The sequence below is a fragment of the Denticeps clupeoides genome, chromosome 20, assembly GCF_900700375.1.
Source record: "Denticeps clupeoides chromosome 20, fDenClu1.1, whole genome shotgun sequence".
In the NCBI taxonomy this organism is placed as follows: domain Eukaryota; kingdom Metazoa; phylum Chordata; class Actinopteri; order Clupeiformes; family Denticipitidae; genus Denticeps; species Denticeps clupeoides.
In genome coordinates this window covers 10,245,053-10,261,885 of record NC_041726.1, presented here as the reverse complement: position 1 = coordinate 10,261,885, position 16,833 = coordinate 10,245,053, and the positions used below count along the sequence as shown (strand labels likewise).

At 45.5% G+C, this 16,833-nt stretch overlaps 2 protein-coding genes, 1 long non-coding RNA gene and 2 other non-coding genes across 8 annotated transcripts; 3 read left to right on the top strand and 2 right to left on the bottom strand.

Annotated features, from left to right (window-relative positions):
* Positions 1–300: 300 nt before the first annotated feature.
* On the bottom strand, positions 301–3,684 carry rab42a (RAB42, member RAS oncogene family a). The gene is made up of 2 exons (XM_028963643.1): positions 2,988–3,684; positions 301–2,632 (listed from the first exon to the last, which is right to left on the bottom strand). The coding sequence occupies exons 1-2, from the start codon at positions 3,200–3,202 to the stop codon at positions 2,206–2,208; spliced, it is 642 nt and encodes a 213-aa protein (XP_028819476.1). The 5' UTR covers positions 3,203–3,684; the 3' UTR covers positions 301–2,205.
* Positions 3,685–3,846: 162 nt separating this feature from the next.
* Positions 3,847–5,776, top strand: LOC114770044 (uncharacterized). Its single transcript, XR_003743298.1, has 5 exons — positions 3,847–4,088; positions 4,712–4,870; positions 5,057–5,108; positions 5,352–5,407; positions 5,601–5,776. It is a non-coding gene; the product is annotated as an uncharacterized LOC114770044 (long non-coding RNA).
* Positions 4,481–4,615, top strand: LOC114770926 (small nucleolar RNA SNORA16B/SNORA16A family). Its single transcript, XR_003743510.1, has one exon. It is a non-coding gene; the product is annotated as a small nucleolar RNA SNORA16B/SNORA16A family (small nucleolar RNA).
* LOC114770935 (small nucleolar RNA SNORD99) lies at positions 5,439–5,512 on the top strand. The gene has a single exon (XR_003743519.1). It is a non-coding gene; the product is annotated as a small nucleolar RNA SNORD99 (small nucleolar RNA).
* Positions 5,777–6,047: 271 nt separating the features above from the next.
* Positions 6,048–16,833, bottom strand: LOC114770031 (CTP synthase 1-like). 4 transcript variants are annotated; one of them, XM_028963626.1, is made up of 18 exons: positions 16,708–16,833; positions 15,405–15,601; positions 15,035–15,205; positions 14,845–14,945; positions 14,652–14,768; positions 14,404–14,487; positions 14,244–14,324; positions 13,958–14,109; positions 13,747–13,879; positions 13,526–13,614; positions 13,329–13,423; positions 12,992–13,054; positions 12,824–12,867; positions 12,658–12,754; positions 12,523–12,578; positions 11,972–12,068; positions 7,455–7,605; positions 6,048–6,439 (listed from the first exon to the last, which is right to left on the bottom strand). In XM_028963626.1, the coding sequence occupies exons 2-18, from the start codon at positions 15,568–15,570 to the stop codon at positions 6,217–6,219; spliced, it is 1,920 nt and encodes a 639-aa protein (XP_028819459.1). In that variant the 5' UTR covers positions 15,571–15,601; positions 16,708–16,833; the 3' UTR covers positions 6,048–6,216. The 4 variants fall into 4 exon arrangements, with proteins under 4 accessions (XP_028819459.1, XP_028819457.1, XP_028819458.1 ...); XM_028963624.1 differs by having other exon boundaries at positions 16,554–16,814; XM_028963625.1 differs by having other exon boundaries at positions 16,640–16,814.

The window sequence follows — 16,833 nt, the reverse complement described above, 5'->3', positions numbered from 1 at the left end:
AACGGAACACGGTACTTGGCGCAAGGCATGATGGGACGCGCTGTGCGTTTATATTCTTGTATTGTCAACATCCAGAGCGTATTTTTTAAATAATTGTATTACATTGCGTTATATTCATTATAATTGTTAATTAATGAAGGAGAGTTTCAGGAATATTACTTGCTAGTTATATTAACATGCAAGGCAAGGTGGGATGGTGAGCGGGCCTTCAGAGACCACCTTCATCTTGTGATAGTTTATCGCCAGCCAGGCAAATGGAGATATTTCGGTTTTTGAGGTGAAAAATGTTTGACACCATAATTTTATCATAAGGAATGTTTATTATTTTATCCACCACATATTAAATCACACATAAATATTTCTGACAATTTACAGGAGCGATTATCAGTGGTATCCACGTTCTTACACACATTTAGCCTGTGAGACGTGCTTCTTTTTGACAAGTAGTGATATTTTGTGCAGAAATGTCAGTCTGCTGCTGGGAAACGTTTCATCAAGCTGAACTTTCTTCTACTGTTTCCACCTGCTGGATCCACCCGCTGGAGAAAGGAAGTGACAATGTGCACTTATCATGACACTGAACAGACAGCGGCGACGAAAACGATGAGCTGTTCCTACAAGCTGTTCCTCAGATTCGGTTGAATGCCTCACACTTCCTGTGGGATCCGCGCAGTCCTCCTCACCGCCGGTTTAAATGGGGCAGTGGGTCGGAGCAGCGGGCGTCCCTCGCTGGGGGGGACCAATAACAGGCCCAGAACTTTCCCAGCTTGCACCCTCTACAAACACACAGCTTAACAATGGATTCATACAGGCCGCAGGACTATGAGCAGCCCCGTGTTCTACCAGCGGAACACCGAAATGCGTTAACACCGCACAATGTCTGATCCTCGGACCACGCCCAAACACTTTCTACATGCAAACATCTGGACCTCAGCGCGAATGGGCCCACACTAGGGTGGCATCTGCTCCATTCCGAGGGCGTTTGGCACCTAAAGGAGAAAACCTGATTGTCACTCACAACAGGGTCGAGTTCACAATGGCGAGCGGCGAGTGACGACCTGCAGCCTTGGCCAGTCAGAAATGTGACTCTAACGTTGGTGAAAATACACTTTTCTGGTAAATGAAATGCAACAGTTGTTTGAAGTCCACACTTGGTGCACTGGGGCTTTTTTTGGCACTCAAAAGAATACGTACCAATTAGTCAGCAGCGAAATATTAATAATAATGAAAGAAGAAACCGCCTAATTGGAATTCAATTGGTTTGGTTGAAACTGGCATCCCGTTAAATGAATAACTTACCGCGTTCAAGTTACAAAGAAAACACTGAGCGAGTCAAACATTAACCAGCATCTGCACAGTTCTCCAGAGAACCTGGACCACAGGACAAAGACCATCACAAGGTAAAGGAGACAATCTGTTGTCACGGTGATATGATTGTTTCAGTACCATATGGTCCAGACCGTCGCATGGACAAATGTCTTGAAAAGGATCGGTTTTCCGAAGGCCCGTGTATTTTTTAGTCTAACTGGGGTTTCCAGCTGATCACGACTGAGCGGTAAAGATGATAGAAGCAGTAGGATGGAATGGCCATGCTGGTAGGACTTTCCACATGAACCGGGTGTAAAACGTCTACAATACGACATGGACACAGGAACTGAACGGCTGACATAGATCCCGGAACAACTAGACAAGCCATGAAGCTAGTAGGTTCCCTGGCCTAGAACGCCAGTCAGAATGCCAGGTTGGGCCTGATGGTGGCATGATGTGTTCTATGAACTCGACACGTGGTACTAGGTTCTAATATTAAGCTTAATTAGAAAAGAATGTAAACATGTGATCCCAGTTTAATTATGAAAATTAAAAATTGTTGTGTGGAACCGATTTAGGACAGAAGTACGAATCAGGAATGCAAAAGATACCCTGGATGAAAGCATTGCCGACATGAAGTCCGACACCAAGTCCGATGTCAGTGGTTTCACGTCCAGTATCTCCGGACTGAACGTCCCCTGTTCACCTGGACCCGCGTCTCCAGCGCAGACGCTCGCCCGACCCCTTGACCTCTGCTGGCTTCATGGCGGGCAGAGGACCACCGTGTCCTGAACGCATGATGAGCGATGGCTGGACGCATGACAAGATGAGCGTGACAGGAAGTGAGATGCTCGTGAACAGACAGGTGGGAAGGTGGGCGGGCTGGAAAGTGACCAGTCAGCAGTTGCAGCTCTTCTCCCGCTCGGCCTCCTCCTCGGCGGGGTACAGGACCTTGGTGGTGAGGCCGCTCTTCACGCCGTCCCAGCCGTCACGCGTGGCGATCTCGCCCATCTTCATCAACTCGAAGATGTCGCGCGTCAGCAGCTCAAACGCCCGCTCCACGTTGCTGTTGCACTTGGCGGACGTCTCCACGTAGCGGACGCCCAGCTCCGCCGCCAGCTGCTCCGCCTCCTCGCGGGTCACCTTCCTGTCCCTGCCCAGGTCGCTCTTGTGGCCAATCAGGATGTAGACCATGTGGTGGGGCAGGATGTGCTCGCTCACCTCCCGGTGCCACTCCCGCACGTGCTCGAAGGTTTTGCGATTGGTCAGGTCGAACACCAGCAGACCCCCCACTGAGTTCCGGTAGTAGGACGTGGTGATGGACCTGGCGGAGCAGAATAACCAGTTTCAGCGACGCGTACTACACCACACAGCACACAAATACAAGCACATCTTCTGCCGGATGGACATTTTGTAGTGGTGTTAGGGTCCAGACCACTGACTGAGGGACAGAAGACACCAACCGCTGCCCTACATGTAGCGTGTCTCTATGAAAGTGGCCCACGAAGAACAGTTCGTGGCAGAAGTCCATTGTGGGTGGGGAATAAACGCACCTGTGCAGACCTCATGACCGGTATAAAAACGAGGATCAGAGTCCGGCCCGGTTACACAACACGAGGCCCTGCTTATTCCACGGACGCGCGGCGCGTTACGCGGACGGGCAGAGGACGGGCTCTCACCTGAAGCGCTCCTGTCCCGCCGTGTCCCACAGCTGCAGCTTGATTTTCACGCCCGGCTCCACGTCCAGCGCCCGCGCGTAAAAGTCCACGCCGACCGTGGGGTCCGCCACGTCGCTGTAGATCCCGTCCGTGAAGCGCTTCAGCAGGGACGACTTGCCCACCGTGGAGTCCCCGAGCAGGATGATCCGGAACTGGTACTGCCACAGGCTGTCCATGGCATGGCCCAGTAACAAAGCGCGCTGTTTACATGCACGGGAGGTGGAGGTGGAGATGGAGGTGGAGATGGAGACGGAGGAGGAGCGCAGGGCTCTGCTGCAGTCACGTGACTCGGCGCGGCTCCCTCTCCTACCGTCAAATAACGCGTTAATAACGGGCGAACAGAGCCTCGGTCGTGCCGTAAATCGCGCTGCTTACAGCAGTTTTAAGCGCGGCGCCCTGCGATTTTCCACAGATTGGAAAATAAACAGGGCGTGCTTCGTTCGTTTAAAAGAACCGGTCCGTTCTCTCCCCGGCGACACAGCTGTCACCATGCACTGTTCCAGAAACGCATCATCGCTCCATACATGCAGGCTTCATGTAATTAGCGGGCTGAATGTCGTATGACTGCGAAGGGCATGTGGGCTGATTCCAGAACAGTGAATCGGTTCCCGGCGGCTCTCCGAGGTCCTGAAACGTGTTCTGCGTGGGGGGCTTTCATCCGCCAAGGTTCATGGAAGAACAGAAGAACAGACCGCAGGCAGCGGGACCTCCTGAGCACATGACAGTCGGCCGTAATATTTCAACACACAACACAGAAAAGCTGTTTATCCTGGAAACACTGTAGGGTTCTCTCTTATTTCATTAAACATTTTGCAAATTGGTTATTATTATATATAAACTATAAAATACCTTAATAAACACAATATAAATATTGTTAATTGCGATATGTTAATTATTAAAATGCTTTTAGAAAAGCATTTAGCATTCCTAAACTTCATATCCCGTCATGCTCAGGAAATTGGAACAAGCCAATCAGATTCCGCAACGTCATTTCGAGTCATATATAAAACCACGGCTCGGCGTCCGCTCCTTCTCTTCCTCCGACTGTAGTACGGCGACATGGTGAGTACGGGCAAGGTCTTGAAATATCTCGTTGCAAAGTTAATCTATTGTAAATTTGCAGAGTGGTATTGTTGTTCTGCTAGCTGCGCTGAAGTCGTAAAAAATCACTTTTTTTGTATTTTAAGTATTTAATGTTTTGTGCTGTTTTATGTTAAACTTTAGCGGCAACACTCACTAGCTTTAGCTTTATTGCTAAACTCTCCAATTGCTACTCGTTGGTACTTTAGTCTTTGTTTCTTGCTTTTGATTTATTGAACCTAAGCCGCACCAGGACACGTGGTCTCACGTATTCACACGTGGTCAGTGGTTTAGTTTTCTTTATATCAAGTATACATTTGCCCGTTTGGCGGGCAGTATGCCGGACCAGGACACGTGGTCTCGCCAATTCCGTTTCCGGCCCCGATCGAAGTCGCGCCTGTCCTGCTGTGGCTGGCGCGGTCAAGCCGGGCCTAAAGCGACACTTTCACCGACGGTCGCTGTGCAGCTGACCTGTCGCTGCTGCAGCAACATTAAGGGGAAGGACACTGCGTCACGTCGCTCGTCGCCTGGCCCGCATGCGACGCGGTCTTTATTAATTATTGCTGCTGGAGCTGTTATTTACAGCAAGCTTCGTGTCTTTACAGGACCTGCTCATGGCGGCTGCTGGTCCAGATTGTTCCCCCCGACCAGGCTGCAGGTAGCCTGTCCTCTGCTGCTGCTATGGGAAATGTTTTCCACGGTTGCACCCACAGTCTGGCAGAGGCATGCACCACCGACTCCTATGGATGAAGGCACTATATAAGGTGTGGCATGTTCCAGTCTTCTCCTGCTTTCTGATTGGCTGTGATGACACACTTGCCCTCACTGAGCGTTCAGTGAACCCGATAATGAGACAATTTATTGACCTGAGCCGTGTGCCTGTGAACTCTTTTTATTTGGTTCTTCTAGTGTTGTGGCTGTGTAAGGAACTTTCTGCTCTGTCTCTACAGAAGTCTCGTCTCTGGACGCTGGCAGCCTGTCTCTGGTGGATCTCCGGTCTGAGTACGTTGATTTTTGTAACATGTGGCACGATTTCCAGGATCTGACCCCTGACCTCTGTGGGTCCCGTCCTCGAACTCCGTGCGACATAAGCGGACGGCCTTTGTCTGTCACGGTGTCCTTTGTCTGTGACTGTCACTCTACTGTCCAACACTATTTTATTTTTGATCCAGCTGGTCTTGTGACCCTGAACCATGGAAAGCTGTTTAGTTTTTGGAAAGTTAAGTTTCTCCTGTTCCTGTCTAGGTTTGGTTCTGGATCTGGAGGCTGCGCGGATCTCAGCCCGGACTGGCAGCGTGGAGGTATGTTTCTCTTGCTGGTGTTGTGCTGAGCGTTGATCAATGATGATTCCTGTATGAGTTGTTGACTGCTGGATGAAACTTGCGGATATGGGACTGAGATCATGCGCTTTGAATTTATTTTTCCTTCCCCTGTCTACATGTTTTTGATTACTGCCTCAAAGGCTTAACTGACCGGTTTTGTTTTGTGTTCCAGGTTGTGAAATGACTTGAACACCCAGCTTAGGCTCCGCCCCATGGACTACAATTATGTCCCTGAGCAAACTCGACAGTTTCTCCAGGGGGACAGTCCCTGTAACGACTGACTAAGGTTCCCTGGTTCAGGGCATCTGATCAATGTGAACTTTTGCAATAAACTGTTTCCTGTTAAAAGACTGGGTTTTTTTTTTTTTTTTTTTTCCCCCTCCTCTTCTCTCCCCTCACAGCCTTAATCTCCAATTAGCTTTATTTTAAAACCCCATATCTGAACTACTCAGCCTTTCAAATTTCCAACCCATCTGCTACACTAACAAAAATACTGATTCTGCCTATGGGGCAGGTCAGGCACAGAGTCTGCAAATGGCAGTATAGACTTTTCATTGTTGCTGAATAAAATAATTCATGGTTTGTGTCCTACTGAACAAGATAGTCAAATGGCACCAAAGTAAATGTATTTATTAGGTTCTCTAGGAAAATTTCAAAATAAGCACTTTGACAATGACTAAACGTTCCACTGTCCCCTGGGTGGCTGTGTGAACAAAGCACAGGAGGCATCTGAAAGTTTAATACCAGCAGTGTAACATTTCAAAAGTGTTCTATAAAAAAAAAAAAATTTACATTCCATCTTTCTTCAGTGCATCTTGGCCGCAGTAACACTGATAGAATTCCTTGTTTGTTTCCAATCCATATTTCAAACTAAAGCCTGAAGATGAGCAGTGCGAACGCACCAGGCTCAGTCCTGAGACGAAGCACAGAGCTTCAGCTCCACCAGCTCTGAGTCCGGCGAGCTGCTCCCGCTCCGGTCGCTGTACGTGTCCCTGGGAATCATTCACATCACTTTAATCATTAGAGCGCTTGCACATTATTTACAAAGAAATTGCTTTTCAGTTACTCTTAAGGCACATTTTCAAGACCATACGTTCTTTTGTTAAACTATCTGAAAAACCTGACAAGCAGAACTTATACTACAGTGTTTCTTCCTCCAAGTTCGCCCAGCTCGAGTATAACGGAGCAATCGTGTACGGGCATAGATCATCAGCTGTAATTTAATTTACATTAATTTAATTTACAAAGGAGCAGTGGTGGCCTAGCGGTTAAGGAAACGGCCCCATAATCAGAAGGTTGCCGATTCGAATCCCGATTCGCCAAGGTACCACTGAGGTGTCACTGAGCAAAACCACCGTCCCCACACACTGCTCCCTGGGCGCCTGTCATGGCTGTCCACTGCTCACTCAGGGTGATGGGTTAAATGCAGAGGACAAATTTCACTGTGTGCACCATGTGCTGTGCTGCTGTGTATCACATGTGACAATCACTTCACTTCAGAACATCCAAGAACGTTCTGTACTATGGAAGCGACATATGCAGTACCACATGACTTGGTTTACTAAGTAAAGCAAAGATACTACAGACCTGCACCAGTTTTAAATGTAGAAAAATGTGCAGTCTTACAGAAACTATGTACTACATTATACATTCATGTGTCAATCAGATTTCAATGTGTTTTCCCAAACTTTTCAAGGCCTGGAAAATTCTCTTCAAATTCCAGGACGTTTCCAGGTTTTTAAGGAACCCTGATTAATACACAAATACAGCCATTTAAATCATAATTTACTACTGATGTTGGCTGAAGAGCACTGAGCTGTAGGAGGACACACCCAAAAATGACCCAAATCAATATATCAAGTTCACATGCTACAAAAAAAGAACTGCCAGACATATTCAAAATGTAACCTATGCATAAGAAATGAAAAGAGAAATGAGATTTCATAGACGCCCTGCTCAGTGCACGTTAGTGGTGATAAATTACATCTCCATGTAAAGTTTAATTATGTAAATTTCCCGGCATTACCGTGGCGACAGGCGGCAGCCCCTCTGCAGGAAGCTGTGCAGTATCCCGGCGGAGGCAAGCAGCAGGCCAAAGTATGGTGGGGAGGGTTTGATGGGTCGGGAGGTGAACTCGGGGTGGTACTGCACCCCCACAAAGTACGGGTGATCAGGTGCTGCAGAGAGAAAAAACATCTTTTAATATCACGAGGGCGTGGTCCTGGTAGTAGCCCCACCTTCAAACCCCACTAACTATCACTAGGGCTGAAACGATTATTCGAATAACTTGAATGATTCGATTACAAAAAATATTCGAGGAAAATCCTCACGTAAACCCCACTTCTCCAAGCGGACTCGGAACTTCTACAAGGTTCTTATAACGTAAATTATTTATAAATATTTGTGTTCTGAGTCGATAGTGATGAGGCCTGATAAGTAGCAAGAGAGCACGCACGAGCGTGCACGCACACACACACACACACACACACACACACTGATAGGTTACATCTCAAAACACGCCTTCCCCATACATAAGGTAGTAATAATAAATGCAACAGATGGACTAGTCTACATTCATTAGAATATAGATTTACTTTTGGGCGAGTCTATAGCATTTGTGTCACATCAGTGTTTTTTTTCTTCCCCACAGTACATGACAGTGGCGCAGGCTTGCACATGCATTGCACACACATGCACTAAGACAAATTCTCTCTCTATTTTGCACATAACATTGCACAAAGACAAACGTTCTACCTACCTACCTCAACTGGAAACTGAAGTGTATTGTTTAAGTTGGATTATTAGTAATACTTGATACTTCTTTTTACTATTTTGTACCTTTATACTTTTTATTTTTTCGTTAATCTCAGATGGGCTATAGCAGGGGGTACACCCCTTTTTCCTTTTTTTATTAAAATAAAACTAAGGACAAATAGGCTACATCATGAATGTTCAGTTTGAATAAAAACTTTTTTTTTGTGAGGAATAACAGCCAATTGCATGCTCATTTTAAGATTTATTTTCATGTTGCATAACACACTATTGATAGAGTTGTTTAAAATAATGATTTAAAAAATAGACAGAATACTCGATTGCAAAAATATTCGATAGTTGCAGCCCTACTTAAGACACTTGATTGCAACCTGATTTCTCAATGAACTCCCTGAATTCTCTGTGAATTCCCTGTGCAACAGACACATATTAAGAAAGTTATGTTTTGTAAACCAATTACAAATGGTGAAGGGCGGGGCCCAACTCTGATGTCCAGATACTCCTGATGGTTTGAAAGTGTGCGTGGTGCCGACAGAGAGGTGAGTAGACTGGGTCAGTCAGATAGATAAAATAGATGTTCCCACGGATTAGAACATTAATCGCAAGCCCGACAAGTACAGCTTTTTAGGGCTGCAACAACGAATCGATTGAATCGCTAAAAATCTATTACTAAAAGAGTTGGCAACGAATTTCCTAATCGATTCGTTATGTCGCGCGACTCGGAGACGTTTGATTATTAATAAAAAAAACTTTATTTGAGCGCGGAGCGGAGTGAACACACTCGGTCTCTCTCGCGCACAGATGCTAGCAGAGTTTGGTGCCTCATAGACAGCGCGGAGCAAAAAAAAAAAAAATAAATAAAATAAATAAAAAAATAAATAAAACGAGCGGAGGTAGAGGACAGATACATGGCGGAGGCAGAGAAATCTGCGCGAAAATATGCAAAAGCGACATGGCACAGGAGCACCACGGCAATGATTCAGCACCTCAAACGCGTGTTTGATGAGGAGGAAGGGAGTTCAGCAGCAGGGTAAGTCACTACAGAATCCTACTTTAGTTCCGTTTTGAACTGAGGAATGTAATGTCCCTGGTGCTGGTGTTTAACTCGCCGCGGAGGAGAACTAGACGGGGACTTACAGCGCCACCTACATGTGTGGAGGGGATGAAACAGCGTTCGGACTGTTCTCTACCTATCCGCGTGGACGACTCGCCTATTGTGTCCCTGAGCAAGACACTTAACCCTAAGTTGCTCCAGGGAGACTGTCCCTGTAACTACTGATTGTGAGTCGCTCTGGATAAGGGCATCTGATAAATGCTGTAAATGTAAATGTTTACCCGTCATCCAGCTTGACATTTTGGGGAAAAAGACATATTGCAATTATTGAGATCAATATTGCGATATGCGATATGATAAAGGGCACTTGCTTGTATATCAATGAAAAGTCGCATACAAATTACTAATAGTGAAATGTTTCATTTCAAAGTGAAACATACAAACTACTTATAACAACTTGAAATGCCCAGTGCTTTCAAAATTAAATAATCACAAAAAACTGTCGAACGACAAACCCTGGTAAGGCTAAACAACTGTTTTGATTATATTTGGCCATTATAAAATCCCGTATTATAGTTCTTTTTTGGAGGCTGACTTGAACACAGGAATGCATAGCTTTGCTAGCTTAGCTAAGGTTAAGACTTATAAAACGGGATTTTATAATGGCCAAATATATTCAAAACAATTGTCCAGCCTTACCTATGAAATGTAATCCCCCGGGATCTGATTTGGAGCGTACAGCGGTTTGTACAGCCCCAAGCAGCACAAGAGTGAGGCATTTTTATGCACTTCTCTCCATAGACATGTATATGCTTCACGCCACAGCAGCGCCTATCGCAATATGGCGGCGACGTTGACGTACGATGCAGCTCGTCATGCGGCGTCTACCCATATGTCTATGCGAGTCACGAATCTGAGGTCTCCATTGAACCGAATCGAAAGTCATGTGACCGAACACGTCACATTCGACTGAAGTGAGACTTCAGTCAGCTCGCAAACTTTGAGAGAATGAGTGATATGTTGCCGATTCAATCCATGTACTAATTATTTAAATCGCAGCTTTTTGCGTTCATGTAATCGCACAGAATGACATCGCGATTACGATTGCGATTAGATAAATCGTGCGGCACTACTTGACAGGCATGACAAGTTAGCGTTAGCTCGTTAATAACAGTAGTAAAGCAGGGCTGCTTTGCATTAAAAGACTAAAGACACGTTTTTATTCACTTTTTTGGACCATTCATTTTTCAATCTGTTGTCATGTATAGCTACACTGCAAAAAAAAAGCTTTTCTTAACTAGTAATTTTGTCTCGTTTCCAGTCCAAATATCTAAAAAATCTTAAATCAAGATTACTAGACAAGAAAAATGGCATGAGAAAATTAAGTGATGCTTAAAACTTCTGTTTGAGATTATATCTCATTAAGATTAGTTTTCTTACCCCAGATAATTTTGCTTGTTTTAAACAAACAATCACTTAATTTTGAGATGTTTTATCAGAAAACAAGACATCATTTCTTATGCTGTTTCATGTGTCTAGTAAATGTAGCTTGATTTAAGATTTTTTAGAGATTTGGACTGAAATCAGGACAAAACTATTAAGTTAGAAAAGTGTGTGTGTGTCAGTGTGAGCTTGTGAGTGTGTGCATCTGCAGTGTAGTGTAGAGAACAAGTTCTGACATTCAAACAAATCCTGTTAAATTTTCTGATTTGTATTTTTTATAAATTATTTATCATTCTGGCAGCTCAGGTGGCACTTTATTTAAAAAAAAGGCTATATTTGGCAGATGTAAAGCATACATGTGTATGTTTTTGTGTTAGTCAATTTTTATTTTATTATTATAACAGCTCAAGGAGCAACATGTTTGTGCACTTTCTAAAGACTTTGGTTCTGCTTTTGAATAAAGGGTTGGAAATGAATGCTTTTCTTGTTTTTTTTTTTATCCGATTCTACAATTAATTAAAAAAAAAAACGACAGATTAATTGATTACTAAAATAATCGCTAGTTGCAGCACTACAGCTTTTTAAAAGGCTGAACCCAACATTATTGTGATGGCGGGTGTTGGCCAACATGACTATTCCAACATGTGTACGTTACATACTTTTTCATGATCAAAGTATTTTTCCACACCTCAGACTTTTCTTTCCTAATTGCCAGAAGCTAGTGTCCATTTTACCGCCTCAGCTTCCATTTATTTTTTTTTTGCACAAAATGGTCACCTGACTGCACATAATGATAGAAATTAAATGCTGAAAAAGCAAAATGCATCTATAAAACATGCAGCGATAAATGTGTCCAGTGTCCCCTCTCCCCGCTGCATTACAGCTACAGATCATCAAGCCCTTGCACACTTGAACTTTTAATGTAACTCTTTTTATTTCACTTATCTTGTTTTAATTTCAGCTTAGTGAAGCACTTAAAGCACTAACATCATCAATAAGTTACCTTTCTTGTACAATTGTGCTTCAAATAATTAACTTTATGTTAACCCAATTCTTTAATCATTTACAAGTCAATGTTGCCAATATGCACAGCGTGGCGGAAATTTGGTGCACCTAAGAACAAAAGTTGGCCACACCAGTGCAACCAGAGCAAAAAGTTAGTCTTGAGCCCTGGAGTGTCTGCTGGCGGGACTGTCCCTCTAAATACTGATTTTAAGGTGCTCTAGTTGAAGGCATCTGATAAATGTCATAAATGTCACAAGCTTCCGCCTCACCATCCAGCTCGATGACCTCCATCCTTTCACCCTCCACATCCTGACCCACGAAGTGAAGGCCCTGGTCCTCAAAGTTCTGCTTCAGCTCCGGGTTCACCTGAGGCAGAACCAGAACCGTGATGTAAGAATGGAGCACTCAGCAATGCATAATTGCAGTAAAACTAAAGTGATAAGACATTGTGAAGCACTGCAGTACAGGGACAAAAAGGGAAATGTGTCTTCTGTATATAGCCATCACCCTTAGTGAGTAGTGGGCAGACATTAAAGACACCCGGAGAGCAGTGTGTGGGGACGGTACCTTGATCAAGGGGACCTCAGTGGCATCTTGGTGGTTCGGAATTCGAACCTGCAACCTTCCGATTACGGGGCCGCTTCCTTACCGGCCACCACTGAGCCATAAAAAGTGATTTATCAAACTTTTAAAACCAGAACAGTTCCATTCCAGAGGGACAACAATTATCCCTCCAATTTTTTTCCCCTCTTGAACTCTTGCATGAAGACATGGCAAATAAATAAAAAAACTAAACAAAAAAAACCCCAAACCAACTCACTTCAAACCGGTGTCTGTGTCTTTCTTCAACGTGATCTACGTCTCCGTAGAGCCTCCCTGCAGAATAAAAGTGCGCAGACATCAGGATGGATGCTTCCTACCAGAAGAAGGTGCACAGACGACCTCTGACGCTCACTCAGAACGCTGTTCTTGGTCTTGAAGATGGTCCGCCTCTTCCCCAGCCTCATTGTCCCGCCCATCTGACCAGGATTGTGCTCTGGCATGTCAATCACCTGTGGAAACACCAATCAGGGGCCAGGTCTGGGTGAACGTGCAGGTGGGCGTGGTCGCTGCGTACTCACCACGGGGTGTGTGGTTTCTGGCTCGAACTCAGTGGAGTTGGCATCTGTGGGGATCAATGGTCACAGAATCAATAAACTCACACGACCACCCCTATTCACATAACAGAACCAAAGAACCATCAGACGAGCCAGATTGATGGTGGGAGGAGCTACAAATGGAGGTGTTACCTTTCCAGCCCAGCACATTCCTGGCAAACTCACAAACAGCCAGCTGCATCCCCAGACACACACCTGAGCAACAGAATGAAGTAAATTAGTTATTACTACGATAACAACAAATTCAGCAATAGAAGATAATTACAGATGAAACAAAGAAAGATGTTTATTGAGGTCTGCATGTTGAGCAGGAAGCTGCAGAACTGTTGCAGCTAGTCAGGCAGGTTAAAGGTGTGATTTATGAATCTGTTAAATTTTATTTGCCACTGCCCTCTGGTGGAGGGGAGGAGAGGTCACCATCACCATCATCATCATCAGCGTTTTACTGTGGACTGGGGTGCGTTCGTACCCAGGAAGGGTTTCTTCTGTTTTCTCGCCCACTGGATGGCCTGAATTTTCCCTTCTGTGCCCCGAACGCCAAACCCTCCAGGTACCAGAATCCCACTGCAGACAGAGGAGCAGCAGATTTTAGCCAGAAAGTGCTGATCAAGCTTTATAGACAATAATAACATTTCTAACATTTCAGGTAAAGATAAAAACACTCACTCTGCGCTGCACAGCTTCTGCCAGGCCTCATGGTATTTCACTGGCTCCTCCTGCAGCGCGCCGGGCTCCAGGTCGGCAGAGTCGATGTACTGACAGAGGAACGGCGGCAGATCAGGAACCGACTTTGTTGTCTGAGAATGTGTGTGTGTGTGTGTGTGTGTGTGTGTGTGTGTGTGTGTGTGTGTGTGTGTGTGTGTGCGAGAGAGACGCGCGCGTCTCACCTTGACCTCTAGTTTGTGGCTTATGGCGAGGGCGGAGTGCTCCAGTGCTTTGATGACTGAGGCGTAGGAATCGGAGAACTTGGTGTATTTCCCTACGAGCGCAATGGAACAGTGTTCCAGCAGTCTGTCTGACCTGACACACACAAGCAAGCATAAGACCACAAAACGCAGACGGCATGAAATAGGAAGACCACGCCCACTTCCCCCACACCTGTCGGACATCTCCTTCCACTTGGTCAGCATCTTTCTGGGCCGTGTCTCGATGGGCAGGTCCAAGCGGTGGCAGAAGTAGCTGACCACGCCCTGATTCTCCAGCAGCAGGGGGACGCGGTAGATGGACGAGACGTCATGGACACAGATCACCTGGCACCAGAGACCAGGCGCCATTTACAGGCTGGAAACAGCAGCACTTACCCCTCCACTGGTTTCACTCAATTACAGATGCCAGAAAGGTGTGTGTGTGTGTGTGTGTGTGAGAGAGAGAGATAAATTCCTACTTGTTCTGGTTCCACGTGACAGAACATGGAAATCTTCTCCTTCACAGAGTTATCAAGAGGAGTGGCGCAGCGGCACATGATCTGAGGGGAACACACACTCAAAATGTTTCAAAGAGCAAAATTCCACTCATTCACACAAGCAGGGAAGAAGTGGACTCACCAAGTCTGGTGACAAGCCAAGCCCTCTGAGCTCCCGGATGCTGTTCTGCGTCGGCTTCGTTTTCTGCTCGCCCGTGGTGCTGGGCTAAAGCAGAGCACGTTTTTATCGAGGAGGTCACTTCTACTGGGGCTCTTTTACCTTCTGTTGCCCTCCTGTGTCTGGTTTTGTCAAGTTTGAGCCTGTAAGTTTATCCTCTTTGCAGGATGTGTGTGTATGTGTGTATGTAAATTGTGTGTGTATGTATGTACCTGTGGGATGAGGCTGACGTGAATGTTACAGAAGTTCTCTCTCTTCACTTTGAACTGGAACTGCCTGAAGGCTTCAATGAAGGGCATACTCTCGATATCCCCTACTGTACCACCCAGCTGTGCATACACACGCGCCATTAGAGGGGAGTGATATTAGCACACAAAACACAGTCCACTCAGCTTACACACTCACCTCGATCACACACACTTGAGGCTCCACCCCGTCATCATCAACCGGAACCCGGGCCTGGCGCATCACCCACTCCTGGATGGCATCTGTGATGTGTGGCACCACTGGGGACGGGGACATTATCAATCATATTTCTATATCGTAATTAGACGAGTGGAGTTGTGGGTAATGTGACGCGGTGATGGTCTCTCACCCTGCACCGTCTTGCCCAGGTAGTCCCCACGCCGCTCCTTGGTGATGACGCTCTGGTAGATCTTGCCGGTGGTCAGGTTGTTGTCTCTGGTGAGCCGGATGTCCAGGAAGCGCTCGTAGTTGCCGAGGTCCAGGTCCACCTCGCCGCCGTCGTCCAGGACAAACACCTCACCTGGATGGGCGTGTAGGGTCACCAGCTCTTATCAAGCCACCTTTCAACTCGTCAATAATGTGACAAGATACCTTCTAACTCGACATTACAATACAAGCAACAACCACCGACCAATCACAGACCCACAAATCTCCACATAATCCACGGTGAACCCACACTGTGTCCTGTGGAGAAAACCGGTTGCCATGGCAGCACTCACCATGCTCGTATGGGGAGAAGGTCCCGGCATCGATGTTGATGTACGGGTCGATCTTGATGGCCGTGACATGCAGGCCGCACGACTTGAGGATGGTGCCCACACTGCTGGCAATGATGCCCTTCCCAATCCCGGAGATCACGCCGCCCGTCACCAGGATGAACTTCATGATGCACCGTCAGATCCTCGCCACCAACACACTGTAATCAGTCAATACGTCGGGGCAAATTCCACCACTCATCTCAAACCATTGATTTAACCATCACATGAAATCAAACCACATTCGTTTAAACTCTACAATCAATGTGCAGTCGGTGTACAAAGTCACTGAAACACAGGTTACATCAAACCAGAAGCTATTCTTTTACATAATATTATATATAACTGCAAAACCTTAAGAAATAATTATCTACAGTAGCACATTAATATTTACAGTACTGTGCAATATAATATGATGAATATTTACGGTGAGTAATGTAGTGGTGCTGATTAAACTACATGTGTGTGTGTGTGTGTGTGGGTGTATATATATATATATATATATATATATATAATAAAACAAGAAAGTAATAAAAATAAATTTAGAAAGATAATAAACGTGCAATAAGAGTTAGATCTCTGTTCTCCGTTGTTGTCCCTGGCTGGTGGAACAACCTGCCCTCCTCCACACGACTAGCCGAGACTATCACCACTTTTAAGAAGAAGGTGAAAACCCTCTTATTCCAAAAATATTACAGACAAATTTAACACATACACATGCATACACATTGAACAAACAAATACAAAATGTATAAATACATTATAATTTTTCTTAGTCTAGCACCCAACCCTCTCCGAGCATGCTCTTCAATGACAAGTCTAAGCCTTATCAGGGCTCTTAGTTTGTATACTTGATATTCTATAGAAATCGAACGAGAATTGCTGGTGTCTTCCCATTGTAAGTCGCTTTGGATAAAAGCGTCTGCCAAATAAAGTAAAGTAAAGTAAAGTAAAGTAGATCTAGAAAGTAGAAGGACTTTGGTTTTAATAATGACGTTAATGATCAAATGTGACGTGACTTGTTCCGAGTTGAAAAGTTCCGCTGCGTCTTACCGGGGTGATAACCATCATTAACTTCGACATTTTAAAACGAGAAGCGAGTAAAATAATTACCAGATAATAACACGGGTCCCGCCGCTTTTAAAAAAGACAAGTAGCTAACAGGCTAATATGCTCCGCTGCGTAAACGACGTTCGCACCGTTTTCTCCAGGCAGGCAGCAGGAGACGCTGCTCAGAGTCCAACTCCGCTGATATGATCCTGCTTACTGTAAATATTGCAGTACGCGCCGTAATTATGACGGTCGAGGCAGAAAATCTACCCGGCTGCGGCCCAGCAGCCCGCGTCTCCATCCATCCGTACACACGTGTTCCGCGCCGCCTGCGGCAGCGTCA

What these genes read in the sequence shown, in the direction of transcription:
- rab42a (XM_028963643.1), bottom strand. Translation starts at nt 3,202, where the DNA reads ATGGACAGCCTGTGGCAGTACCAGTTCCGGATCATCCTGCTCGGGGAC. An exon ending in GCGGGACAGGAGCGCTTCAG is followed by an intron (nt 2,633 to 2,987) that starts GTGAGAGCCCGT and finishes CTGCTCCGCCAG; the next exon opens with GTCCATCACCACGTCCTACT.
- LOC114770031 (XM_028963626.1), bottom strand. Translation starts at nt 15,570, where the DNA reads ATGAAGTTCATCCTGGTGACGGGCGGCGTGATCTCCGGGATTGGGAAG. An exon ending in ACGTCAGCCTCATCCCACAG is followed by an intron (nt 14,488 to 14,651) that starts GTACATACATAC and finishes GCTCTGCTTTAG; the next exon opens with CCCAGCACCACGGGCGAGCA. An exon ending in GGAGGTCATCGAGCTGGATG is followed by an intron (nt 7,606 to 11,971) that starts GTGAGGCGGAAG and finishes TTCTCTCTGCAG; the next exon opens with CACCTGATCACCCGTACTTT.